General features: G+C 47.0%; 2 protein-coding genes across 2 annotated transcripts in view; one reads left to right on the plus strand and one right to left on the minus strand.

The window, feature by feature from the left end:
• LOC144784694 (protein lifeguard 1-like) overlaps nucleotides 1-8,784 on the minus strand; it is a 306,155-nt gene extending 297,371 nt beyond the window's left edge. The window contains exon 1 of the mRNA XM_078663646.1: nucleotides 8,277-8,784. The gene's annotated coding sequence lies outside the window, so the exon portion shown is untranslated. The remainder of the gene's footprint in view (nucleotides 1-8,276) is intronic.
• LOC144785572 (uncharacterized) lies at nucleotides 383-5,989 on the plus strand. The gene is made up of 2 exons (XM_078664404.1): nucleotides 383-1,487; nucleotides 4,985-5,989. Exons 1-2 carry the CDS (start codon nucleotides 584-586, stop codon nucleotides 5,584-5,586), a joined length of 1,506 nt encoding a protein of 501 aa, XP_078520530.1. The 5' UTR covers nucleotides 383-583; the 3' UTR covers nucleotides 5,587-5,989.
• Nucleotides 8,785-27,939: the final 19,155 nt, after the last annotated feature.

The following is a 27,939-nucleotide window of genomic DNA, read 5'->3' on the forward strand; positions in this document are numbered from 1 at the left end:
GGCTGATTTTAGGGCTTCTAGCCAACTTGTTACAGGTGGATTGGGAAGTCAGGTTGGTATGGAGCCTCATGCTGGCCAGTTTCTTTTTGCACAGGATGTTGTTAATACTCGTGGGGATGTGGACAGTAATGTGGGCAGCCCGTTATTGTTCTCTACCCCGGGTTCTTATGTGGGGGCTGTTTGGTCTGTTGGAGAGGGATCCAGAGGAGAAGGTGAGTGGGCCCAGATGGGTGAAAGTAGTTCCATGACTGGTGAGGTTTTGGGCCAGGATATGGTAAGGTCAGGGGCTGTTGTGTTTCCTGGTTTGCAGGAAGGGAATGTCCGTTTACGGAGGGATGACAGGGGATTGTCACAAGGGGGTCATGGAGCTTTTCATGGTGAGAGTCGGGGGTCTGCACCTGCGCATGGCCCAGGTTTGGGGGGATTGGGTAGGGCGGTAGGGGATGATTTTGTGAGGTTAGTTCACCCTGGCGTGGGGTTTACAGGGGCTGGGGGTTTCTCAAATACGTTGTTGGAGCGTGAAGGGTTTTCCAGGCAGAGGATTGGTGGGCCTGTCCATGGAGACGCTAGAGGTCCTTATATCATGTTCGGTTCTCCTGGATGGGAGCATTTTGGTACAGCAGGTTTAGCGCAGCGTGGTCTTCACAAGGATATGGAGGGCATCACGAGAGGTGTGGGGATCCCTTTACAGGCCCCTTCTTCAGCGGCAGCGGGCGCTAACCTGGATGAGAGTGATGAGGAAGAGCTGATAGGCGACTCTCCGGTTAGGGAAGTGCCATTGAAGGGTTGCATTAGGGGACGTTCCTTGGAGAGGTGTCAGGGGTCGCTTGTTGATGCTAATTTACGGAGGTCAAGGTCTGTTTCGAGTGTTGCTTTTAGGGACCCTAGCACACCAGTCCAAACTTTTTCTTTTCAGGATAGGAATAGGGGCGGCGATCCAGACTTGGCAGGGCGCGGTCCAGTCCACTTTCGCCAAGGGGAAGCGACGAGAATGCCTAGCGCGGCCCTCTCTGTTCCATCGAGGGATCCCGCCGCGGCCAGCACACGAGGGTCTGGCGTGACCCCGCTGGCCCCAACGAGTAGCAGGTATAGGTGGCAGGCCTTGCCGGCGGCTAAGGAGCTACAGAGTCAACGCACAGGGAGGTACGGGCGTGTACAGCCTGCTCCCCCTCCTGGAGTTTCAGAATCATTTAAATGTACGGTGGTTGATACCGGGTTAGGTAAGACCCGTGGTGATTTGTTGCACACTACTGTCGATTCAGTGGTGTTGGACTACGACGAAGACAGTCCTGAAGAAGGTGAAGTGCGGGATCCGGAAAGGGGGGTGCCCTCTCATGTTTCTTCTAGTGTGTTACAGGCTCCAGTGGTCCAAAGTCAAGTGCAAGGGAGAAGAGAGCACGGCCCATCGAGTAGGGCGCCTCGCAGACCGGATGCATTGACCTCGGAGACACGGGCGGAGCCATCGAGAGTGGTCTCTCTGTTGCCAGGTGAGCAATCAGCCACACAGGCCAAACCTAAGATGGTGTCTGTGGGTACCGGTGGTGAAACTGAAGTGATTAGTAGTGATGGCCGTCTGGTCAAAGGTCGATATGTAAAAGACACAGCAGTTGGTACAGATGATGTGGTAGACATTCAGAACACAGTGGTAGGTCATGTTATGGCTGGTGCTTCCAGCAAGGTTAAAGAGTCTGTGGCCAGTAAAGAACTAAAAATCAAAAAACTGCCTTACATGGGGGTTACGAAACCATTAGGTGCTCATCTCATGTTAAGTACCAAGGAACGAATTTGGAATGGTGAGTATGTGGAACTACTGAAGCTACTCCACAGAGAAGTCAGGTCCAAAGAGGGGTCTAAGGAGGAGGAGTTTGAGCTGGCAAAACGCCCCAGAGTGCCTTTAACCATTGAAAACTGGACAGCTGCATTTTTAATTTATGCCAGTGTATATTGCGAAAAGTTCCCTGAGCGCAGCGTGTCCCTTTTTAAATACATGGACGTCATTCGCAAGGCCCAGATCACCGGGGGTGGTTTTGCTTGGTCTCAATATGATGAGGAATTTCGGGCCAGGATGGCTTGGGACCCGGAAGCTAAGTGGGGGGAGATAGATAATGACTTGTGGCAACACACAATGGGGTCAGCGTCAGGGGGGAAAACCATTTTCACGGCAAGTGGTTTGCCGTTAGTTTATCGGCCCTTTCAGGGGAAGCCCACCCGGGGAGGGGTGGGGGCCACTGCAACCTTGTACTCAGGGTCTGGTTTCTGTTGGGAATTTAATAGGGGCTCCTGTACCAGGGAGTATTGTAAATTTAAACATGAATGCTCAGGCTGTGGTAAGAAACACCCGTTGTCCAAGTGTTGGAACAATCAGTCATCGGAGGGTACACAGGGAAAGCAAACAGTTTCAGGACCATCAAATACGACTTCACAGTTTTCAGGAGGAAGGGGATACAGAGGTGCTAAGGGTGCTGGGTCCAAGGGCTCGTACGCCAGTTAATTTAGAAAGGCTGCGCATTGCCCTCCATGGTTTCGAAGATCAGTCGGCAAAAGTTACACTGTTGGAAGGTTTTCAGTTTGGGTTCCGACTCGGTTACTTAGGTGCTAGGGACCGGAGGTGGTCTGCCAATTTAAAATCAGCTTCTGAACATGCCACAGTGGTACAAGACAAGCTTAATAAGGAGGTACATGAAGGGAGGATGGCTGGCCCTTTTCACGATTGGCCGATCCATAACTTGATTGTTTCACCGGTTGGAGTTGTCCCGAAGAAAGAACCGGGACAGTTTCGCCTGATTCAACATTTGTCATGGCCTGAAGGGTCGTCTGTTAATGATTTCATTGACCCAGAGGCAGTGTCTGTCTCTTACTCTTTGGTTGACGTGGCCATGTCACTTGTAGTGACAGCGGGCGCAGCCGCGGAGATGGCTAAGTGTGACATCAAGTCTGCTTTTCGGCTATTGCCTGTCCACCCGGACGATTGGAGCCTTTTAGGTATTCAGTTCAATGGTAAATGGTACGTGGACAAGGCGCTGCCGATGGGCTGCTCTATATCATGTGCTTTGTTTGAGTGTTTTAGTACTTTTCTGCAATGGTATTTTTCCCATCAGTCCGGTCATACCCTGGTAACACACTATCTCGATGATTTTTTCTTTGTCGGATCCCCGGGCTCCGCGGAGTGCCAGAAGGCTCTGGACACATTCCAAGGGCTCATGGAGGATTTGGGAGTTCCTTTGGCTCCAGAGAAAACAATGGGCCCTGCCACTGTCCTATCATTTTTGGGTATTGAAATAGACTCTGTGGGTATGTCTGCTCGACTGCCGGAGGACAAAAGGGTCAACATGATTGAATTACTGGATGTGATGTTGTCAAAGAGAAAAGTGTTGGTGAAAGAGATTCAAGTGCTTTTGGGTCATTTGAACTTTGCCTGCAGAGTGGTGAGAGCGGGCAGGACCTTTTGTAGGAGACTGGGCAGGGCTTTGGCAGGTCATCATTTGCCCCACCATCGTGTTCGTCTGTCTGCTGGTGTCAAGGAGGATTTGAGAATGTGGAAGTTTTTCCTGAATTCCTTCAATGGTGTCCCCTTGGTCAGAGAGGTTGACTTTCAGTGGGATGTACAAATGTTTTCGGATGCTGCTGGCAGTGATGGTTTTGGGCTCTTCTGGAATGGCAAATGGTGTGCAGAACGTTGGCCAGATGAATGGTTGAATGGAGGTCGCAGCATCACTTTCCTAGAACTGTTCCCCTTATTGGTCGCCTTGACACTGTGGGGGGAGGAATTGGCGCACAAGAAAGTGCTGTTTCGTGTGGATAACATGGCGGTGGTGGAGATAGTGAATCGCCAATCGGCCAGGGACGGACAAGTGTTGAAACTTATGAGAGTTTTTGTTCTTGGTTGTTTGAAACACGATATTCATTTTCGTGCGTTGCACATTCCTGGCGTGGACAATGACATTGCGGATGCTCTGTCTCGTTCACAGTGGGGGAGATTCCGTGGACTGGCGAAGGATGCGGACAGATCCCCGACTCCAATGCCGAGTCATCTGTGGCAAGTCGGCGAGGTCGGGTCGTTCAATTGGTGGTAGGTTCTCTGTCTGTGTCCACGCGTTCTGCGTATTCCCTTGCGTGGAAAGAATTTCTGGAATCTGGTGCTGTCAGAAGGGAGGATCTGTCGAGTCGGTCGGATGATGTGGTCAACTTTATACTGGACCTCATGGATAAGGGTTTGACCAAAGTAACCATTGCTGGGAAACTGGCGGGGATTGCTTTCATGGGGAAGTTGTGGTGGGGCTATCCTCCATCTGCGGGGGAAATTGGTAGAAGGATGCTTGAGGGCTGGGCCAGGGAGCAAGGGCACATTGGTAGATCCAGAGCCCCTATATCTTGGCAAGTTCTTGCCAGGTTAATTAAGGTTTTGCCTTTAGTTTGTTCAGATGATTTTGAGGCATGTCTTTTCTCAATGTTGATGGCTTTCATGTTTTTTGGTGCTTTCAGGGTATCTGAGTTGTTGGGTTCAAAGTATAAGTGTGGATTGTTTTGGAAGGACGTTTTTTGTTATGATGAGGGAGTTCATGTATGGTTGGCCAGTTCTAAAACGGATCAGACGGGTAAGGGGAAAGGTGTATGGTTACAAGCATGTGCTCCGAAGCTTACTTGCCCTCTACTGCTGGCGCGGCGCTGGCGTTCCTTGTGTGGGGGTGGCGATGAAGTACTGGTTTTCCAACATATCAATGGCACCCCTGTAACATCTTATCAATTACGTATGGTTTTGCGCAAAGCGCTACAGCACATAGGTCTCGATGGCAATATTTATGGTACTCACTCTTTCAGAATAGGTGCTGCCACTGAAGCTTTTCACAGAAATTGGTCTGAAAGTGATATTAAGCGATTGGGGCGCTGGTCTTCTAACTGTTTCCAGCGTTACGTGAGGAGCTCGGCGGAGGAGGCGCATGCGTCATCCTCCTTCACAGGATTCTAACTCTTTTTTCTTTTTCAGGATCCGTTGCTGGGCCTCGCTCCTCGGTGCTAACGGTCTGGATAGTGGGGCATTCATTTGTCAAGTGGGCCAGAGTCCAGGCGGCGAGGAGTTACTTTGGAGATCTACTTGGTATCAATGATCGAATGTTTAACGTTCTTTGGAAGGGTAAAGGTGGGATGCTCTGGAGAGAGTTGATCCCTTGTTTGAACAACAACATGGTGGGCGGTGTTTGCCCGGATATTTTAGTCATTCATTTGGGAGAAAATGACCTATGTGCAACGAAAGGGGTAGTCTTGCTGCGAGCTATGAAACGAGATTTAGGCCTCATTAAGGAACGATGGGCTGGGTGTCATGTTTTTTGGACAGAGTTAATTCCTCGCAGGATATGGAGGGGAGCGGTGAATCCCAGGGCTGTCGATCGGGCTAGGAAGAAAGTGAATTCGGAGGTGTCTCGTTGCTGTAGGGGCCTTGGTTTCAGTAGGATTTCACACAGGGACATTAAGTTTGAGTCTGTTGAGTTCTTTAGGGATGATGGAGTTCATTTGTCCCGTGTGGGAATGGAACTTTACTTGTTGGAGATTCGTGAGGTTTTAGCCCGGGCATTGGCCATGCAGCGCTGAGTTTCTGGTTTCTCTTTCGCTTCGCGGTTGGGGGGCAGAAAGGGAGGCGTTTCTTCCCCGCCTACCTTTCTGGGTGGCGGTGTTTTTGGGTATCATTACGGTTTTTAGGCAGATTGCTGGTTGAGTATTAGTTCGAGTATTTCTTTGACAAGTGCTGGGGTATGTTGGTCATGGTTTGACCGTTCAGTTTTGTGAGGGGGGGTATCTGCAGGAGTGCAGGGTCAGGCAGGGTTTATGGTTATGGAGGACCTGACCGTTGTTATTGCAATTGTGGTTGGACGAATAAAGTTTTAACGATGACGTATGTTTGTTTAATGACGAAATGTTTTATTGATGATGTAATTTTATTGATGACGTAATGTTATAATGCTGTTATATTGTTATTGATGTATTGTTGGGAGCGGGAGGGCTCAAATGTTTTAGGGGTGGGGGAGGGTTCGGGGGGCTGAGTTTGTAGGTATTTATTTATTTAGTGAGGTTTAGTTTTGTAAGGCATTGCCAAGGTTTGTGTTTGTAATGTGCACCTGTGTCTTAATAAAGCGGCCTTTTACACACACAAACAACTTTTGGTCTACTTTTCTCCCACCCCTCGCCCTCTCTCCCAAGGGGGGCTTGGGGGAGGGAGCCGACCGCCGGGAGGTCTCCTCCCCCGGGCGGTTTGGGAGAGCTGCGAGGGGTGTCCCTTTAAGAGGGACAGAAGTTTCTAGAATTGGGCTGGTCCAGTAGGACCAGAATAGCCCAATTATAAACCCCCCGCCCACTGCCTACCAGCCACCATTTTAGGTTTGGTGACCTGGTGGCTAGGTGGGCTCATAGCTTTTTTGTCCCACCCTCCCTCCCTCAATTTTTCGCTTTAATGCTCCTTTTTTCCCCTCGCAGCCCAGTTTTTTCCCATTTTTGGTGGTTTTTGCCCCTATTTTCTTTTTAAGTAAAAGGCTGTTTTGTGGGCTACCGGTGTGCAGGGGTTGTTTCTCTTGTATTTGTATCCGTCGCTAGACACAGGTGCTGTGCGGTGTTTTTGGGTATCATTACGGTTTTTAGGCAGATTGCTGGTTGAGTATTAGTTCGAGTATTTCTTTGACAAGTGCTGGGGTATGTTGGTCATGGTTTGACCGTTCAGTTTTGTGAGGGGGGGTATCTGCAGGAGTGCAGGGTCAGGCAGGGTTTATGGTTATGGAGGACCTGACCGTTGTTATTGCAATTGTGGTTGGACGAATAAAGTTTTAACGATGACGTATGTTTGTTTAATGACGAAATGTTTTATTGATGATGTAATTTTATTGATGACGTAATGTTATAATGCTGTTATATTGTTATTGATGTATTGTTGGGAGCGGGAGGGCTCAAATGTTTTAGGGGTGGGGGAGGGTTCGGGGGGCTGAGTTTGTAGGTATTTATTTATTTAGTGAGGTTTAGTTTTGTAAGGCGTTGCCAAGGTTTGTGTTTGTAATGTGCACCTGTGTCTTAATAAAGCGGCCTTTTACACACACAAACAACTTTTGGTCTACTTTTCTCCCACCCCTCGCCCTCTCTCCCAAACCTCGAGCGAGGCCTCCCTCGGTGGCTGCCTGCCCGAAAGAAACCCGTCAGTGTACCGGAGCCGGAGGTGCGTATTCGCCGTGCTGCGCAGGGAGCATGGCTGTCGGAGTTGTACCTCCAAGACTAGACAGTAGAGAAACATGGGAGTGTTTTTGTAGAAAAGTATGTGTTTTCAAGAAGTTTATGCTAGCAAGCCAGTGGCTATACAAAATGATGGGACCGCCTCACAGAACTTTGTGAGGTGCACCTGAGACTCCCATATCTCAAAGAAATTCATAAGAATTAGGGCTAATGGGGCCCTCAGAAGGCAGGGGCTACTGGAAGCTGCGTTTTCTTTGCAGCAACGTAGGAATACCCGAATGCAGTGTGCCATACGAATTTGCCTAGACAGCTGTTTTGGCGGCAAGATGTCCATCAGTGTGGCATTCGAAGACTGTAGTGGATTTGCACAAACAGGGTTTTTTTGCTATATGAAAAGTTTGAAAACTGATGTCACAATGCCCAGGAAGGGTCCTATTAAGAGCGCTAATCTCAAATGCCTTCCAAAAACGAATTTTAGAGGTATTTTCTTGCAGTTCTTAGTATTTTGATCATGGGCATGGGAAAATGGCATTTTCAAGAGTTTCAGATGTAAAAAGTATATGTACAAGAAAGGGCTAGAGTTTCCTTATAAAGTGATGATGGTCCTGTTAAAGTAGCGTCAAGTAGCAACTGTAGAATAGCATTATCTATTAAAAACATCTTACAATGAGATAGCCATCAGACAAGTGTATGTCAGAAGAATAAACGTTGAAATACATTTTAACGGTGCTAATAAAAGGTGTACTCTTGACAGGTAAGTTCTAAGTACATTTTCAGAAAGGGAAGTTAACAGAGAAACAGTCCCTTATTTATTGTAGGTATAAAGTCATAGTCAATTCGAAACTCTTGTTTATTGTACACATTTTTTCCAAATACAATGACCAAAGAGTGCAATTTACTATTTTCAGAACATCTCAAGCTGTACTTACCTTGAAACATTTTACCCATACATTTTATAGTAATTAAAGAAGATAACTAAACACTTGCAAATACAAAAAAAGTAAACTAGAGTTTTTGTCAGAACCAAGCGCACTGATATATTAAATGAAAAGTTTGTCATAATAACTTACCTCTTTAAGGAAATGGTGCAATCTCTGCAATATCACAAAGTCAAGCAGAGCGAGAGAGTTGTCAGTAGAAGTGTTACCGTCGAATGAGCATTGGCAGGTTTTTTTTCTTTCGTTTGGACTGATTTCTTTATCTTTCAGTTTCCGGGACAGTCAGGTGCCTTGGTGTAATCGAGCTCACATGGGGCGATAAGGCGGAAGGGAGTAAATAGTTCTACTTAGCCTTTACATAATAACTTTCAGACCCTTTGTAAGAGATATTTGTCAGTGTACCTTAATTGTGAGAAAAGTAAAAATATTTCTCTTTGTAGTGGCCGAAAGTTTATTTTACTTATATGTTTAAACCTTAAAGTAAAGAACTTGCCTAGACAATATTAAAAAATAACGTTTTTTTAAGTAAAGGTGGTCATATTAATATTATTTTAGACAAAAGGTGTGCAATAAGATTAACTGACGGATTCAGGCAACCTTTTCAGGTGTTGTGCTAACTAGCGTGAAAGAGATGCAAAGTAAATGTTGGTGTAATCATTAACTACTAATCTCTGTTTCGCACTGAATAGAGTATCGTCACTCAGAAAAAAAGGAGGCATATTATGTACCTCTCCCAGATAGTTTGCTCTGTAACCAGACCTTCATTTCAACTGGCAAGAAGCAGTACAAAATGTTATGAAGCATGCCTGCATGATTTGCCGCTGCTGAACAACAATGTTTCTTATTATTGTGCCAGTATTGGAATATTTTGGAAGTTTCTCTTCAGTGCAGCCTCTCACACATCGGGATTTTTATCCAGTATATTTGGAGAACTGTTCTACCAAAAGTAGCTTGCCAGCATCTTTCTGTGTCAAAGCTGCAACTCTTTGGAACTCCCTCCCGGTGGAAATTCGTCTGTTGGAGGATCTTATGCTTTTTCGGAAAGCTATTAAAACATTTCTGTTTTAGTACTCCCGTTTAGCTCTTTTGTTTCCGGCTGCTGTTGTGTTGTGTCTCACCTTGTTGGTGGCGCCAGGACGCTCCTTTGCTGGAGCAGCTGTGCGCAAAACAAATACCTATAACATAACATAACATAACTTTGTTTTTACTTTTGTGCAGTAAAACCTCCCAAAGTCCCTTTAAGAAGTTCAGGCAGGATCACTTGGTACAGTATAGGATTGTCATTAAAACGTATTCAAAAGATTCTTTTAGCTCTGAAGTCGGCCATGTTTACCAGTCTCCAAATTATTTTATCTCTATGCAGTTGCTCCACTTTAAAAGGCCATTCTAACATTTATGCAAAATTGCAGCAGATTTCTAGTAAATACAACCTTATCCAGGGTCAGCCCTTTACCAGATTTCGCATTGGGTAAGAAATGACTGTAGCAATTACAACTAAAGACTGTAGAAATTAAATGTAAGTCAGAAGTATCCGACAGCTGGTGATCATCTCCAGATAAGTGACATTATAGCTGTGGACGGGTTGTCCAAATATATCATGGCCGGAATGCCAAAGATTGTAAAGCTATTTATCATAATTACTGTTGTCATTTAATATACATGTCGTAGTCCTGCGCATGTACTCATCAACGTTCGCTAGGAGTATATAGTTTCTCGATATAGTAAGGTTAATAGGGCATTAGCCCATGTGGTTTGAATCCACAGAAAACGGGCGGGCAGATCCAGCCCCTCGGTGTGCACCACGTATGTTTTTTCCTTCTATGCTTGTTGGGGTTGCCTCTGTTCTTTGTACGGGGGAGAGGGAGGGAGCGGGAGAGGGGCAACGGGAAGGCTAATTTTGGGAATGTCTCCGCCATGGGATGCAAGTCGGAGTGGGTAGGGGAGGGGGGCTTGTTTGGGGTATGCAAAAAAAGTCTGGTTGACAAGACGGGTAAATGGTACAGTAACCTCACAACTTTTATCGTTTGTGGACCTGAAATGCACTTGATGGAAACAAATGTAAATGTCACCTGACAATAGACTGACTAGGAAATTAACATTTATCACATGGAATGTCAGGGTACTGCATAACCCTAAGAAAATACGGAAGGTATTTGCGTATCTAGACAGACACGGGATAGATGTAGCATGTTTACAGGAAAAACACCTTAACCCTACAACTGACACACGTATAGGTACACGCTGGGCGAACTACCGTATAGCATCCTCCTATTCCACATATGCCAGGTGTGTGTTGCTGCTTGTCAGGCAGACTGTTCCCTTTCAGATTATCCGTGAATTTAGAGATGACTATGGCAGATACGTTATTATACAGTCGTGACCTCGTACGGCCCAAATACAGACGACGCGGCCTTTTATGTCGATCTATGGTCCAAACGCAGGGATTTCCAAAGCGCACCAATACTGTGGGGAGGGGACTTTAACACCTGCCTGGTCCCAGTCCTTGATAGATCTACGGGTAACGAAAGATATGGAAAGCACTCTGCCATGGTCCTAAAAGAAGGTATGGAGGTCTGGGGAATGGCAGACATATGGAGAATGAGACATGTGGGCCGTAAAGAGGGCACATGCACGTCAACCACACACAACACATGGTCACGTATAGACTATTGGTTGCTTACAGCAGAAGCATGTACCTGGACGACATCCATTAAACATCTACCTAAAACCTTATCAGACCACTCCCCGGTGTACATATCCCTAAAGATCCCTACACACCCCCCCAAACACTTTACATGGAGGCTACAGGGGAGCTCCCTACTGGATCAAGTGTTTCGCACAGAGCTGCATCAGGCTATAACAGACTATTTTGACTTCATTGCTGGGTCGGTGTCGAGTGCGGGGACTCTGTGGGAGGCATTTAAGGTCACGATCAGAGGCCACTGTATTAGTAAGCATGCTGGGATCCTGAAGGACATCCAGCAACAACTGCACAATATAGAAAGGGACATCGGATTACTGGAGACGGAACATACACAAACGGGCGACTCCACTCTACCTGGTAGAATTAGGGAGAGGATAGACGACTATTCCACATTCGCTAAGGATGAGATAAAATACAAATCCAGAAGTTACACAGCACGGAACTATGGGGAGGGTGGTCGACCAGGGCGAGCTTTATCCAGCAAGATCAAACCCTCATACACGGCTTCATACATAACACAAATCAGGGACGAACACGGTGATATGCAGTACGACACGCCGAGCATCCTCATTTTATGAAGTATTACTCGCGACTGTATAAAACACAAACGTGTACTTCTGCAACGGAGATCGATCTCTATTTGCAGGACGTGGCATTGGCCTGGCTGTCAGACACAGATAGGAAGTTTTTCGGGTACCATCTCACTAAGGACGAACTAAGTGATGCAACCAACTCCCTACCAAACAATAGGGCTCCAGGGCTAGATGGGCTCCCTGGAGAGTTCTATAAAACATATAAAGACCTACTGCTTCCACACCTAGCGGCGATGTATGAGGAAGCCTTTGAGACAGGTAGACTCCCGTCTTCCCTTAGAGAGGCATTATTAATAGCGCCCCCTAAACCCGATAAGGACCCAGCTCACTGTGAATCTTATCGTACGCTGTCCCTAATCAATACTGATGTAAAATTTTTAGCTAAAGTAATAGCCACCAGAATTCACTTACTGTAGGGAAAGCTGATACTACCTGACCAAGCAGGTTTTGTCCCAAACAGGTCCACTGCCCAAAGCATTAGAACCATTTTTGCCCTCTACCACCATTTAGATCCGGAGCAACCGGCAGCAGCGGCACTACTGGACGCTGCAAAGGCCTTTGATTCGGTGGAATGGGAGTTCATGTTTGTGGTGCTGCGTCGGATGGGTTTCCCAGAAAAGTTCATAAAATGGATAACTATTCTATATACCGACCCGACAGCTAGACTTAGAATAAATGGACAGGTGTCTGACCCAATACACATAGGCCGAGGAACTAGACAGGGCTGCCCCCTCTCACCAATACTGTATACATTGATTTTAGAACCCCTAGCCTGTAAGACTCGCCAACATCACTCGGACGCACTACAGCTGGATCTGCGCCCTCTTAACATTTCGCTATACGACGACGATATGGTACTGTTCATGCGCGACCCAGACACATATCTGGATATCATGATTAGGGAATACATTTGCTTTGAAAGATATGCTGGGCTACGTATTAATTGGGACAAGTCGGTGTTAATACCTCTTACACCAGGCACTACTAAGCCAACGCTAAATTACCCTCTGAAGTGGCAAACTGACCCGGTAAAATACCTAGGAATATGGATACATAGGGATCCAGATCAAGTGCTAAAAGAAAACTATGGTAAGGTGCTAACTAAACTGGATGAGCAGATCACTAAGTGGATTAAGCTGCCCTTGTCATTAGCAGACAGAATTGCGTTACAGAAGATGATTGTGCTCCCTAAATTTTTGTATTTATTTATAAATATCCCAATCTGGCTCACACAAGCATTCTTTTCTCAACTGCGCACTATGCTGCAGAGACTCACGTGGGCGGGCAAACAAGCCAGAGTAAGTTGGAAAGTGTTAACAAAGCCATACCACCAAGGGGGGTTTGGAGCACCAGACATGCTATTATACTTTTATTGTGCGCAAGCGCAATTTGTGCACTATTGGAAAACGCACCACGCATACATTCCGCACGTAGTGGTAGAAACAGATAGCATGCACCCAAATTTGCTGATGGCATTTCTATCCAACCCTAAATCTTCTATACGCACAGACGCGATTCATCCCGTGCACTGTACCTCGAAGGCATGACATACATTAGCGAGCAGAGCTGGCAAACTGCCTCTTTAAGCCCCGGCACTCCCCATAGCTAATCATCCAAAGCTATCAGTGACGCAAGAAATACGAATGATGCGACTTTTAGAGGATATGCAACTGACCACTAGGAAAGATGTTTTCCCACACGACAGATTCATACAACGCGGCGACCCGTCGCTCAGCATACATAATACCCCTATGAAGGCGTTCGCCCATATGCACCTACAAACAGCGGTTCGAGACTTGTATGACACCTACCCGGAGGATACACCGACACTAATCGCATTACAATCGCTACTGAAAGCGCAAACACGCCAGAAGCTAATAACCCGCCTCAACACAGCTTCACAATCTGAGCAGACAGAGTCTAGCAACAAATCATTGCTTAGATGGGAAGCACTACTGGGTGAAGCTATAGAGGTACAGGATTGGGAATATAGTTGTACACAACTGCGTTTACTAATATCAAATTGTCATCTCCGGATTATTAATTTCAAAATTTTGCACCAGTTTTATTACTCCCCAACTCAATTACATAGCTATGGGCTTAAGCCGCATGATACCTGTTATAGATGTGATGCTGCACATGCAGATTTTCTACATATAGCATGGGCGTGCCTGCAAATACACACATATTGGCACGGAATAATAGAGGCACTTTCAGAGATGTTAGCCGAATCGGTGCCGAGTACCCCTAGGGTATGCTTGTTGGGGATACATAAATTAAAATCCGCAAAGAGAAGGAAGTTCCTTGCCGTGGCCCTATTATTAGCAAAAAGGGGAGTGGCTGTTCGGTGTGGCAGTAGCCCCCCCCCCGAGGTTCAAGGATTGGCTTGTTGATATGACCTATTGTAGGGAGACTATGGAGGTGTATGCAGAGGAATTGCAGCACACATCTAGACCCAAAGATTTCTGGGAACCGCTCAAACAGTATCTTTTAAATAGACAGGACGACGATCAATAGAGAGATGATTTGCAGACGCGTTTGTGAGGAATTATACGGGACGGGTGTTTTCCGGGGAAGAAATTAGAATGTTTAGCTGAATGTCCACTTTTCCATGTGTCTATATATCTGTTTAACTTTCTGTATGACATAAATAATGAAGTAAATAATTTAATGGACCTTGCAGCCCATTACGACAAGATCTTTAGCCGATATTTGATTGTGTAAGGTTACCACAGACGTGGAGTAATAATATGTACGTACTCCATTTTTTATGTACCAAATGAGGAATACAGTTAATAATGTCAATGTGAAATGTATTGTCAACCAGATGTAATACATACAGTTAAAAAAAAAAAAACTTCCAGAAGTTATCGAGCTGTGGGGATATCAGTAGGGGTTTGCTTCTTGCTCACAACAAAATGCCATCTGTCTAAAGAAACTGCCATCTGGTCAATTAATTGATTTAGAGTTTAGCAGCAGATTAATCAGTCACAAATGTTACAGATATCTCACGCCCACCATCTAACAAGGGCCGCTGGATATAATGCACAAAATGTGCCCTGGTGGGTATTGATACAGTAATTGCAAAGAGCTTCATTGCCCAGTTTTGGGAATCGCGTAAGCAGCTTATGGCTCCTCCTTTATCGATGTGGTGAAAAGCCATTGATAACTATGCACAGAAGATGGAGGAACCCATCTATAAAGACAGGGTCTGTACACACAAATACATAAGATTTTGGGACGTTGGGCGGACTATTATGGCGTCATAAATGTATAATACACTGTCTCTCTGATGGCATTATCTGAAATATGTTGTTACTTGTCCTGCATTGTGTGCTGTATTATTGAATGATATTTAAAAGGAGTAACATGTATATAATAAAAACGAAGTTTCACCAATAAAAAAAAGAAAAAAAAAGAAAATTAAATGTAAGTCATCAAAAAGTTGAACAGACTGAACTCTTTCTTTATGATGCCTTACTTCTAATTTCTGGCCACAGTAAATGCATGACTCTAAATCAGAGTCTAGATCTTTAGTGTTACTAGAATCCTGTCAAGATTTAGCTTACTGCAGTGGCATTTACCTTGGCTACTCATCTGATGACTCCAGAGAGTTCAGAATAATGTGTCTGTCTTCCAGCTCATTCTATAGTGAAGAGACAACATCACACCAACCTTATCTGCTCCTTATTGCCTGCTAGTATGTACTCCAAGCCACTCTGATTTCCAACTCCTTTAACAAGCAAGATACAGTTGACACCTAATTCCAATGCTACATCACCTATAAATATTCACATCGCTAAATCAGATACATTTCTTTTGCCCATCGCTAAACTAACACCTAAACACTCCTACAAGCTTGTTAAAGATGCAACAAAAATTATTCGAGTTTGAGAACAAAGCCAGAAAATTACTTGAATGGTTGTTGAGGTTTGAGGAAGGGAGGAATTGGATATACAAAGTGTTAAATAGCAAAGGAAGTGTGGTGCATATGGCGGAAGAAATGGCCCAGACTTTTGCGAGCCATCTTGCCAAATTATACAACCCTGAGACCAAAATGTAAAGGAAGGACCTCTGGAAATTTGTGAGAGGTTTACCAACTCCAGCATTTTACCAGGACAACTCAACAGCCCTTGATAGCGTGATCAGTGTTGAGGAGCTTCCGGTAGCAATGCACCAGCTTCAGAAAACCCCCAAGCCCCCTGGGCTGAACATTTCCCCTCGCGAGTTCGCCAGGTGTGGGGAGACTGGTGGCAGAACCAATACGAAATATGCTGTATGCAGGTATGCAGCTAAGGGGGAGGGGTGCCTGCCCCAGGATCGTAAGACTGCTACTATCATCCGCATTCACAAGCGGGGTATGCGCTGAGATCAGTGTGCATCTCACAGGCCTATCACTATCCCAAATACTGAAATCAGAATCCTGGCTAAAGTACTGGCAAACCTCTTGATATAGGTGATCGATAAATGACCCGCCCCCAATTAGTCTAGACTTATGCCTATGCGATCTACCCGTCATAATTTGCAGCTGCTTTTTAGGTGCCTGGCAAAGAGACAGGACCTTGGGGAACCAGCAGTACTATTGGCCCTGGACACTGAAAAGGTCTTTAATTTGGTTTAGTAGAGCTTCTTATTGCAGGTCCTGGGGAAGATTAGGTTTGGGATGGAGTTCAAATCCTGGATACGCCCATTGTACACCAGTTCAGTAGCCAGAGTACGAGTCAATGAGAAGCAGTTAAGGGAATTTTCTATGGTGAATGTGGCGAAACAGGGATGCCCAGTCTCTCCCTTGTTGTTCACCCTGGACATGGAGCCTCTAGCTTCTTAGGTACATGTGGATGCCCAAATTCAATTTCTGCAGTGAAGCTTAGAGTGGAAGAATTTAACTTCCCTTCACGCTGATGACATGCTGTTATATTTAACGCACCCGCTACCCTCCATCCCCAGAGTTCTTGGGATTCTCAACACATTCAAAAGGTACTCAAGGCCCCCCGGGCCTGTCACTGAAGGAGACCTGAGGAATACACCAACACAGATGTAGACTTAAGCCTAAAAAAACAGCCCACGAACAATAGAGGGGGTGGACATGGTTTATGATAGACAAGTTGATGTAATGTTGTCACTGATTGCTTGCATTGTGCTGATAACCTGCGGTATGTTCAATAAAAAGAGTTTTAAAAAAAAGGTAATCAAGTCTTCATATAAATTGGCAAAAGTCAGTGGCATTCCCACTGACCCACCAGAGTCCACCAGCAGATTTTCTGTGTCTCCTGCAGTGTTTTGGAGGGATTTCGATATTTGAGGATCCATGTAACCTGGAATCCCAGTTAATTCAAGAGCCATAATCTGGGGCGAATCTTGGATGAATACAGGCAGTACCTAGGGCACTGGAGGAAACTTCTTATATCTCTGATGGGTAGGACTGCTTTGTACAAAATGACTGTGTTGCCCACGTTTTTATATCTGCTACAGAATACCCTGTGTGAGGCCTCGGACAAAATCTTTAAGATAGTGGACACGGTGACCCGGACTATGCTGTGGGATGCGGGTGCCCTGCATATCACGCTCCAGACTCTGACTTAAAACCCCTTTGAGAGTAGGGCCCCCTCCCAGACCTTTGATTGTATTACAGGGCGCCTCAGCTACTTGGAGTAAATGAGTTGGCATTTGTTTCCCCACAGGGACCCTCATTGAGGGCAGATAAACCGTTAATGGACCGAGTTGCTCCATAAGGAAATCATACAGTAGAGATTGGCCAGCCCCCCATCCATTCTGGACAGATCTGGTTGTCAAAATATGGAAGAGGCCTTCTGCTGTAAGCAAACTCTGACACCGTAGACCCCTCTGTGGGAATCCAATATTCTGGAGAACCTCTGATGGTTGGAGTGAAAGAAACAGTGGTACATGATAGGGATAATGAAACTGGGGGATATTTGGGACCCTCAAGGACTCCTTTCCTTTGTGGAGAGGCAAGAATAGTACAGACTGGTTGCCAATCAGCTCTTCTGCTACATAGAATTCAAACATGATATCAAAGGGTATTACTGCAAGAAGTGGCACTTAAAATGCCACTGGAGTTCTAGTCATTAGCAGCCTAATTACACAAACAAGCTATTTCACACATATTCAGGGCATTATTAAACAATTGCCAGCCAACCCAAGGCAATCTGCTAGGCAAATGGGATTGTGCCCTTTGGTACCTCCAAAGAATTGATCTTAGCTTAAAGAAAATGTAAAAACCTTGAAAGCTCGTGGAGGCTTATGTATGCTGAAGCTGAGAAAGAAAACTACAAGCGTAAGCTTAAAGCCTACAAAATGTTGATTTGTAACATTAGGTGCAATTATTATCAAAATAAAATTGTACTGCCTAGTAATCCTTGAAAACAACTTTTTCAAGTCTATAATTTTTTTATGAAAGACAATGGCTCCCACATGGCTAAAACCATCCCATCGCAAATTTTGTTCAGAGGTTTCTGATTTTTTTAATGATATCATCTCGGTATGTGTATCATCTTTTACACTGGTTATTCTCAAAAGTACTGCTCTCCCTCTTAAGTCCAGATCAAAAGTTACTTCTTTAATAGATAAGGTTGTTTTTTCTAAAACCATGACAATTAAGTCTGGTTAACAACTATATACCTGTCCTCCAAAGGTTTTCAAATCACTGGCATCTACATTTGTTCCAGTAATAACTACAATTTGTACTACACTATTAAGGAATGGGGATGTTCCTACATTCTGTAAATCTGCACTTGTTACCCTGCTTTTAAAGATGGCCAATCTTGATTCTGATACGCCTGCTACCTATCGTTCTATCTTTCTTTTGCCTCTTTTTACTAAGATATTGGAAAGCTGTGTAAATACCCACCTAGCTCTTTTTATCGAAGAGACTAACGTACTTAATCGCTATCAATTAGGTTTTATACCTACACTGAGACTGTGCTAACAGTGGTTTCGAATGATATAATGATGATCACAGATGAGGGGAATTCAGCAGCTTTTATTCTGTTTGATCTGTTGGCTGTATTACACTCTGTTGCGCACAGTAAACAAATGTAGGGCGCCTAGTGGACTGGGCTAGGATACCCAGCTATGCAGCTGTATCCCGATCAGCTGTATTGTCTCAATGCAGAGCTGATCACCTGTTTATGTGCCTGCCAGGCATAAAGTGAATTAGTTTAACCCAATATTTCTTTGAGTTAGTGCTCTATTTTCAAAAAGGACAGCTCGGAAACAGTGGGCAAGGTTTGCTCCTTTCTGCTTTTGAGCTGTGCTATCTGAAAATAATGCAGAAATGCAGAGAAATATTGTGTTGAATGAATTTGCTTGATACTCTGCAGGCGCATAAAAGAGGTGCTCTGCTCTGTGCTTCAGTAGTAGATCCAACCATGATACTGTTCCTGGTCTGTAGACTCTGCTGAAATGGCAGACATTTCAAGTGGCAGAGGAAATTGGTCTCGTGGGGGTAACATGGCTGCACGGCATGGACTTGAGGCAATCACACCGGGATCAGACTCCACCAGCATTGGAAGGGCCTCTGGAAATTCAAATGGTGCGCACCACCGTAAAGGTCAGGCCTGGCCCCCAGAAAAATATAACTCCTACTCCCATCATCCAGAATTTTGTTGAACGTCAGACTCAAAAACCATGAAGGTGCTGTGCACCTGCTCAGGAGAGACAGTGACAAGATCCAGAAGTGGAGCCGCAGGAGGGTTGCCATCTCCTCCTAGACTAGAACTAAGTCCAGGAAGACCTATGAAACATGCTTTGTTAGAAACTGCAGATAAAGAGAGCAACTTACCTATCTGCACAAAGAACTGAAGTGCCTTTTCCAAGAGGACGTTACCTACTCCACCAATGACACCAAAGTTCAACTGACTGTGTGGGACAGCTAGATGCACCACAAATGCACAGGAGATCTCCACAGCCACCTGTCCATTAAAAGAAGCACAACAGTATCTGGGAATAGGAGAAGCTCCATTGCAGTTAACCATCTGAAAAGGTGAGCTTGCTCCATCACCAACAATTGCAATGGCAATAAGCTTTGTATTTCTAACTCTTCAGCTGTCCCTGGAGATATCCTGATTTCGACCACTGGCCGTGGTTCAATGATCACTGGCTGGAGGTGGATGCCCCAATTCTGAAACCTTAAAAACATCTTCCTTCCCCAAGTTGTTTTGGAGATTTCACGTTTTGAAATTCAAATCACTACCCCAAGTCCAGACCAGTAGTCATCCAAACACAGGAATTCCTGGTGCCCCTTGTAGGCGCATCCCAGACCTGTGGATCATACATCTAATTCAGATTCCTGCTGCTAGGTGGTGAAGACCTAACCGGTGAGGTCGTATGCCTGCGGCGGAAGTCAGCCCACCATGAACTGCCACTAGTGGACCTCTCCGCTCCCCCTCATCCACTTGATGACGTTTCCGCTTCCTGCAGATCGCAGTGGACGGCAGGGATGCAAGTAGCAGCAGTCACAGAGAACGAACCGCTTCGGCTTCCCGAGATACCTGGGAGTGCCTTTTGCTCCTGGGATTCATTAAAATACTTCCCTACGTTTAAAGCACTGTGGGGAAACCGTTTAGAGGAAGAAAAAAGGCCATGTGTTGATTTAATCTGTGATCTCCAGACACAGTCTCTTCTCCTGGATGCTGGACATTTAGCGTGGACTCCAGGTACAGGGGTTATGGATGGCTGCTAAAACCTGGTGGGATATTCATGTTTGTTTCTGATTTGCAGGCAGTATATGGTAACTTTGTTGTGAGTCTACTGCTGGCTCTTGGTGTTTGTTAGGCTGGGCAGTGTGCACCTCAATATAGAGAACCAACCTGATGCTTATTGCCAAAAGAAGTAAATATAGAGACTGACCATTTTTAAAAGCCTTATGAAACGATTGCTCCCCTCAGAAGGATACGACGCTCAGATCACTATTAAGAAGGTAAAAGAAAAGAAAAGGGGGAAAAAAGACAGAATTGTATTCATTTATTTATTTGTTACCATTAGGAGTGCTTAAAGCTTGTCATGATAGGGAAGCATCTAAAGATTTCTAACGTGATGGCTCACGTAGATTCGACAGTGGGCCTCAAATCTAAGGCACAAGCAGCACACATGAAGATAGCTTTGGCAGCGGCAAAAGCAGAGCGCTCCCAAAAATCTTGCCGATGGTCGGCCGCAGTTTCAAGCCCCATAAGTTCAGAAGAAGATTTGGAGGAGCATGGAATGGAGGTCAAGGCCGGAGCCTAAGGCTTAGAATCTATCCAGGCTAGCTCGGCAGAAGCAACAGCCATTGAAGGGCAACCTATAGCCTAGACTGCATTAGCTTGAACAGTAGCTAACTCTAATGAAGTCAGTGGGGAAGTAAAGGAAAACGATGAGAGCCTGACTCAAGGTGAGGAGTTGAATAAAGAGGTCCATAAGGAAGGTACTTCATGTCCAACACAAGGAAAATCAAAGGAATATCCTTTATTTAATAAATCCAAAACAACTTCCACGTTAGTGCCTGTAGCACAAGAACAAGTGTCTTCCATCAATTTACCAATATGACAGCCTCAAACTGATAAATTTCTCTCTCAGTTACCAAGTATTCTGCAAAAAGAAAAAAGACTTCTCAATTCTCAGAACCTCAGAATGCCGCCTCCATGGAATCTCAGTCATGGACGACGATCTCCATCTTAGGTAAATTCCCTGAGATGGGACAGCAAGATCAGGTGCAGAAAACTATAGATGCTTCCCAGAAAAGCTAGCACCAGAAACACGCAAAGAAACAGGTCAAACTGCCAAATATGATATTAAAACTATGTTAAATCTGATTCTAGATGAGATACAAGAGCTTAATGTGATTCAGGCAAGCGAGATTGCGTCACTACATTGTCTGTCGAAAATTGAAGAGGCAGTCAGTAGCTATCCAACCAGAATGCAAGAGGCCGAATCTCGCTTCTCCCTGCTGGAAGTTCAAATGAATACGATGCAGCATCACGCCACACTCAACAAAAAACAGAAAATCTTCCTTGAAAATAAGCTCGAAGAGCTGGAAAATCATTTGCGTCGATCTAACTTGCGCTTAGTGGGAGTTCCAGAAGGATATGAAGGCTCCCAAGTTCATAAATGGGCTGAGACATTTATTAAAGACGTGTTGCCAGAGTTAACAGGCGATTTAACAATCACAATAGTACACAGGGTACCAGGGCAGCTGTTCCTAATTCAAAGTTGCCTCGAACAATTCTAGTCAACTTTGCGGATTTTAGAGTGAAAGAAAAGATACTTACCGGGGCAATTCAAAAGAGACAATTTTCAACTAGCGAAGTTCTAGCTGCCGTATCTTTTTGGATATGTCGGCAGCACATAGGCGCTGACATATCCATGTCGGCGAATTTGTTAAACTCCTATATTTGTTTAAGGCACAGGGTGCTCAAGCAGCCAAAGCTCAGCAATGCAAGCTACGAGTCCTAGTTCAAGGGAAGTTCCACTTGTTTGCGAATATTTAATTATGAAAGACTTTATTCAGCACCAAATACAATGCACAGCAGTGGTCAACAAACCAGAATAGCAGATGTGAACCAACTGGCGATACAATACACAATCAACGGAGAAGATTAATGCAGTAGCGGAAAAGTCCTGGTCGGTTGGAGCAAAAATACAGAGTGCCATTTTTCAATACAGGAAAGTCGTAAAGAAAAAAAAATGAACGAAGTGCATGAAAAACAAAAAAGACACAATACAACAAAGGAAATGAAATCAATAAACATGCGAGAATCAAGAAGGCAAGTCGGGCAGCACAGAACAGGTACATAGTTAGAATGTCGTGGTGGTCAGGGACATAGCCCACGCATCCTGGCACGGGTCCGCTAGCACAGTTCCCCACTTAAAAAGGGGCGAGACTCCACAGTTGGCAAGCATTACGCATTGATACACACCGGCTCCCACAACCACGACCAACTCCCCCATCCAAAGCAGACTACAGTACAGAGCCCAGGTTGGTGAGTGGAACGTCAGACGGCGTTAGGCGCGCGGCAGAGCCGCCTACAGCCTAACCCACCCCCTCTGGGACAATGGAATGAAGGGATTGGGACTGCGCCTTCTGAGTCAGTTTTTCAACATAGCTGCGATATGGTCCCCATATATCCGTTGGACGGGAAACTGGAGGGAGCAAGGCCGAAAATTCCACGCTGTTAACATTGCAGTGGGCCACACTCCTCAGCCATGCGCCAACCTGCGGAGCGCGACGAGCGCACCAGTGCAGCGCAATTTCCCTCTTGGCCAGAAGGAAGCACAGGGATGCTAGTCTACGGAGAGGGTGTGGGAAATTAGCAACGTAGCCCAACAACGCAATTTCGGGGGTAGGATACAGTGTCATGCCCAGTATTTCACCAAGAACCCTATGGACTTCCAGCCAATATGTATGTATCCGCGGGCACGTCCATGACAAGTGGGAAAAGTCAGCATGAGGAGAGGCGCATTTGGGACAGCAGTGCGGCCTGTTAGCGTCTATTTTGTGAGCAAGCGCAGGGGTGTGGTATATCCTCCGTAGGAACTTGAAGTGAAGGAGTTTGTGTTTACTATTCATGGACACACTTTTGGTGACAGCGCAGCATGCCTCCCACTGATCGTCAGAAATCTGGAAGCCCAAGTCCCTCTCCCACGCAGCACGCACCGCGGTGTCAAAGGAGGGAAGAGATGCCATGCATAGTCTGTATAGCCGTGACACCACGTGAGTGCCTGCCTGAGTTTGTATAAGAAACGTGAGCGCAGGGTCTTCAGGCGGAGACAATGGAAATGTGGGGAATTCAGCGCGCAGCATGGACTGGAGCCTGGTCAGGGTGAAGGCGTCCATGAATGTGCGGTCATCGAAGCGGGCGTCTTCCGTCAAGGAAAAAGCATGCCCCTCGGGGAACAGGTCACCAATCGTGTGCAACTGAAATTTGGATAGCGTGCGGCCAACTATCGCCTCTCCAGTGATGGGGAGCCAGTGAGGGTTGGGGAGGGGAAGCGCAGAAGAGTACAACCTATCCATGCGGAGTAATCTCCGTAACTTATCCCAGGCCCAGCTCGTAGTGGAGACAGGTTGTATGTCTTGCGGGTCACGGGGAAGCCCCTTGGGAAGTATGGAGCGGAGTGGCACCGGAAGCGCCGTATCAGCCTCCGGCCGCAGAAAGGGAATTCTGGCATCAGGGTGAAACCAGGAGTGTGCGTAGGAGCACTGCGCCACCAAGTAGTAAAGGTGAAAATCTGGCACCCCGAATCCTCCCCGTTCATAAGGTAATGTCAACGTGCGCCAAGCCACACGAGGGTTCCTGCCGCCCCATATCAGGCGCAGCAAGGCAGAGCGAAGCTGTGTGAAAAAAACCTTAGTAAGAGGGATCGGAATGTTGTTGAACAAATATAAAAAACGAGGGAGGACAACCATTTTGACAATGGCAATCCGGCCAGCCATGGACAAAGGAAGACGGAGCCAACGCTCCGTATTATCCTCCAAAAAATCCAGGGCACGCCCATAGTTTAGTCGTACAAGGGACACCGCATCAAGATGGATGTGTATTCCAAGGTACTTGACGGAGTCCGTGCACCATTCTAGTGGGAAGGGACAATCCCATTGCACCGTGGCGGGGGTCAAGGGAAAAATAAGCGACTTGTGCCAATTTATCTTAAGGCCAGAATACGAGCCAAAGCGCATGATCTCATGGATGAAGGGTTCCAAATTAGTACTAGGGGTGCGGACATACAGGACAGTGTCGTCCGCATACAAAGAAACAAGAAGAGGACCCGTGCGGAATTGCAGACCCCTGTGGAGGTGGTTTTCCTGAAAATGACGGACCAAGGGGTCCATTGCCAGAATGTACAGGAGTGGGGACAGGGGGCAGCCCTGTCTGGTCCCTCTAGAAAGCGCAAAGTTCCCAGTTATGGTGCCGTTCAAACGTATGCGCGCCGTGGGTGCAGTGTACAGCAATTCTACCATGGCCACAAACATCGCAGGCATGCCCATTCTGCGCATGATGGATACAAAAAAAGGCCATTCCAGGGTGTCGAACGCTTTCTCAGCATCTAGGAAGACCGCAGCTGCCGGGATGGAGGGGTCTATTTTATGTAGAACAGAGAACAACGTGCGGAGGTTGAAAGAGGTGGACCTGTGTGGGACAAAGCCGGATTGGGCCGGCGCGACCAGGGTATCTACAAGAAGCGCCAAGCGAATTGCCAGGACCTTGGCTAGAATTTTGTAGTCAAGGTTTAGGAGGGACAGTGGGCGGTAGGAACTACAGTAGGAGGGATCACGACCCGGCTTGGGAAGCAGAACTATGACCGCCTCCCGTAGGGTGGGGGGGAGTACGCCCGTTTCCAATGCCTCCGCATAGACCTCCACCAGGTGTGGCACCAGTTATTCTTTGTACTCCTTATAAAAATCGGCAGTAAACCCATCCAGCCCAGGCGCCGAGGAGCTCTTCAGCGAGTCGATAGCCTCAATTATGTAATCCGGCGTGATGGGGTCCGCCAGAAAGTCCTGCATATTTTTCTCAAGGTAGACCAAGGCTATTTCGTTAAGATAGGGCCCTGGGTCGCAGTAGGCACCGGATAGTGTAGAAGTGTAAAGACGGGTATAGTAGGACAGAAAGGCATCGCAAATGTCGGGAGTGGAGTAATGCCGCATACCCTGAGCGTCAAGGATGTCAGTTATGTATGCCGCTTGGTGTGGCGGGCGGAGCATCTGCGCCAGCAACTTGCCCGGCCTGTCTCCCTCCCCATACTGACGCGCTGTGTAGTGTTTACCCAGAAAGCGAAGCTCCCTATCCGCAGTGTCTCTGAATTCCAGCAGAAGTTCAAGGCGCCTGGCCTCTCGGGCCGGGGAGGGATCCCTAAGTATTTCTCTATCCAGTGCGGAGAGGTCAGCTTCTATGCGGGTTAAAGTGGTGCGAGTATCACGAAGGGTCCCCACGTGTTTGGCAATACAAACCCCTCGGATGGTGGCCTTAAAACCCTCCCACAGAGTGGCCCAGGAGGCCACCGAGCCAGTGTTAGTTTCAAAATAGTCATCAATGGCCGTGCGGACCTCCTCCGTAAAAATCGGGTCAAGCAAGGCCTTGCCGGGGAACCGCCACTGTCTTTCATATCCGCCCAACCTCGGGACCGCCAGTGTCAGTACCACCGGGGAGTGATCGGATAGCGTGCGTGGGGGCGTGGAAAGAGCATCTATCCAACCGGCCACACCTGGGGAGAGTAGCCAGTAGTCTATTCTGGTGCTAGTGTTATGGAAGCCTGAGTGATGTGTGTAGTCGGGGGTGTGTGGGTGCGCCCTGGCCTCTACATCGATGAGGGAAAAGTGGGAGCAGATGTCCGCCATCACTGAGCGGGCAAGCGGTTTGCAGTCCGGTGAGAGGGAGGTGCTGTCCCTACCAGGAGATTCATCAAGAGGTTGAAGTCACCCCCCATCGCCAGCAAGTCAATGTCGGATCGGAGCAGCAGGAGTTGTAGCTGTTGGAAAAAGGCAGGGGAGTCAACATTAGGGCCGTAGACACACACCATGGCAATCCTATACCCATACAACACTCCAGAGATAAGCACATACCTTCCCTCATCGTCAGTCTTGCTATCGAGCAGCACAAAGGGAATACGTTTGTGAACCAGAATCGCCACCCCTCTGGCGTATCTACTGTAACAGGAAAACACTCTGTGTGCACCCCATCCCCTGGCCAGAGAGTGAGTGTCCGAATGCAGCAAATGGGTTTCCTGTAGGAACAGTATATCCACCCCGTGGCGCACTGCATAGTTCAGCACCTGTCTGCGCTTCCGCGTGGTGTGCAGGCCACGAACATTCCAAGTCATCAACGTTAACATGGAGGGGCCAGTCCTAAGACCTATCCCGGCCATATCTCCATAACATGGTCAATCAAAGAAAGCTGTGCATCCGGCCAGCCAACTATGAGAATCTCGCAACAACATGCAAATAAAAAGGACCACAAAAGCAACACACAACCCATCCCCCTCCCACCACCCAGCCTCCCAACATCCCTGGAGAGGCAGTCCCCAATCAAAAATAGAAATGTCGCAGAAATTGTCACGTGCGAAAACCACAAGTGTAGTGAATATACATTTGACAAAAAGAACATTAAACCCCTAAAGAAGATAAGCAAGTAGGCGTACGCCATGGGGGGCAGCAACGCCACACCATGCGGGCTATCCGACAAAGCGAACACTACGTCAATGTTCGTGCAACAAACCTGAAAAGAACAATCATTAACATCATAACAGACAGCATACAAAGAGGAGGAGAAGCTGGAGAATCAGCCCCTGTCCGCATCGGCAAAAAGATCGGCGCTGGACTGCGTATCAGTGCGGGGTGGAGAATGCGAGCCGGAGCCAGAGGGGGATGAGGAACCTCGCTTCTTGTAGCCGTGACAAAAGTCTTGCGCTTCAGCTGGGGAGTCAAAAATGCGGAATCTGCCGTCCACCTCCACCTTCAGTCTCGCCGGATGGAGCATGGCGTACTTTAAGCCAAGGTTACAGAGAGCAGACTTGACGCTAGTATATTTGCGACGCGCTTCTTGCACTATGAGTGTGTGATCCGGGAAAAAGGACAATTTACTGCCCTGCCACTGCACTTCACCCGCCTCCCGTGCAGCCCGGAGTACGGCATCGCGGTCGCGAAAGTTCATGATGCGAGCTATTATGGGCCTGGGTGGGAGACCTGTGCGGGGCCTGGGCCCCAGCGATCTGTGGGCTCGCTCCACGACAAAGCCAGCAGTGAAGGTGTCTTTCCCAAATAGCTCGATAAGAAGGTGTTCCACAAAAGTATCAAACCGGCCTGTGGCAGTCGTCTCCGCCACGCCTAAGATACGAATGTTATTGCGCCGGCTACGCGCTTCTAAGTCCTCATTTTTCATGGCCACGTTTTTCAGGATTGTTTCGACCCGCTCCAGTCGTTTCAGGGATTTCGCAGCCCCATCCTCAATGTCCGAAATCCTGGACTCCGCTAAGTCAAGTCGACGGTCATGTGCCTGAACTGCAGAGTTCATGTCCGAAAGCCGCTGGTCCAGTGCGTCAAAGCGAGTGTCCAGCGCCTTGAAGCCAGCGCGCATTTCCCCCATCATGGCGGCCATCATCGCAGTAGCATCCCCAGTCTCCATTGCGCCAGCGGCCCCAGAGGCCGTCCCCGGAGGGGGGTCAGCGGTGAGAAGAGAGGTCTTGTCGAAGCTGAGCTTCCGTTGGTTCGGGTCTCTCTTCCCCATCTCCAAGACTGAGGTGGAGATGCTGTGGCAGTAGCAACTAGCCCAGGCGCCAATTCACAAGGCAGGTGGTGAGTGGGCGGGTGCAGGTTCGAGCTCCGGTAGGCTCCAGTGGAGTAGGTAGGCTCCGTCCTCAGAAGTGGCGCAGTGGATCCCAGCAGTCGCCAACGGACGCCAACAGTCGCGTGCAGGGACCAGGAGGACACAGTGGAGGCCAGGCACCAGCAACAACACGTGTTAGATTCAACTGGCCTCAGGGCAGGGAGCGACCCTCTCCTGAAGGAAGG

The sequence above is a fragment of the Lissotriton helveticus genome, chromosome 10 (genome assembly GCF_964261635.1).
Source record: "Lissotriton helveticus chromosome 10, aLisHel1.1, whole genome shotgun sequence".
NCBI lineage: Eukaryota > Metazoa > Chordata > Amphibia > Caudata > Salamandridae > Lissotriton > Lissotriton helveticus.

Coding starts and splice junctions, on each gene's coding strand:
- LOC144785572 (XM_078664404.1), top strand. CDS start 584: ATGTTCGGTTCTCCTGGATGGGAGCATTTTGGTACAGCAGGTTTAGCG. Junction 1,488..4,984: donor AGTGGTCTCTCTGTTGCCAG/GTGAGCAATCAG, acceptor TTTCTTTTTCAG/GATCCGTTGCTGGGCCTCGC.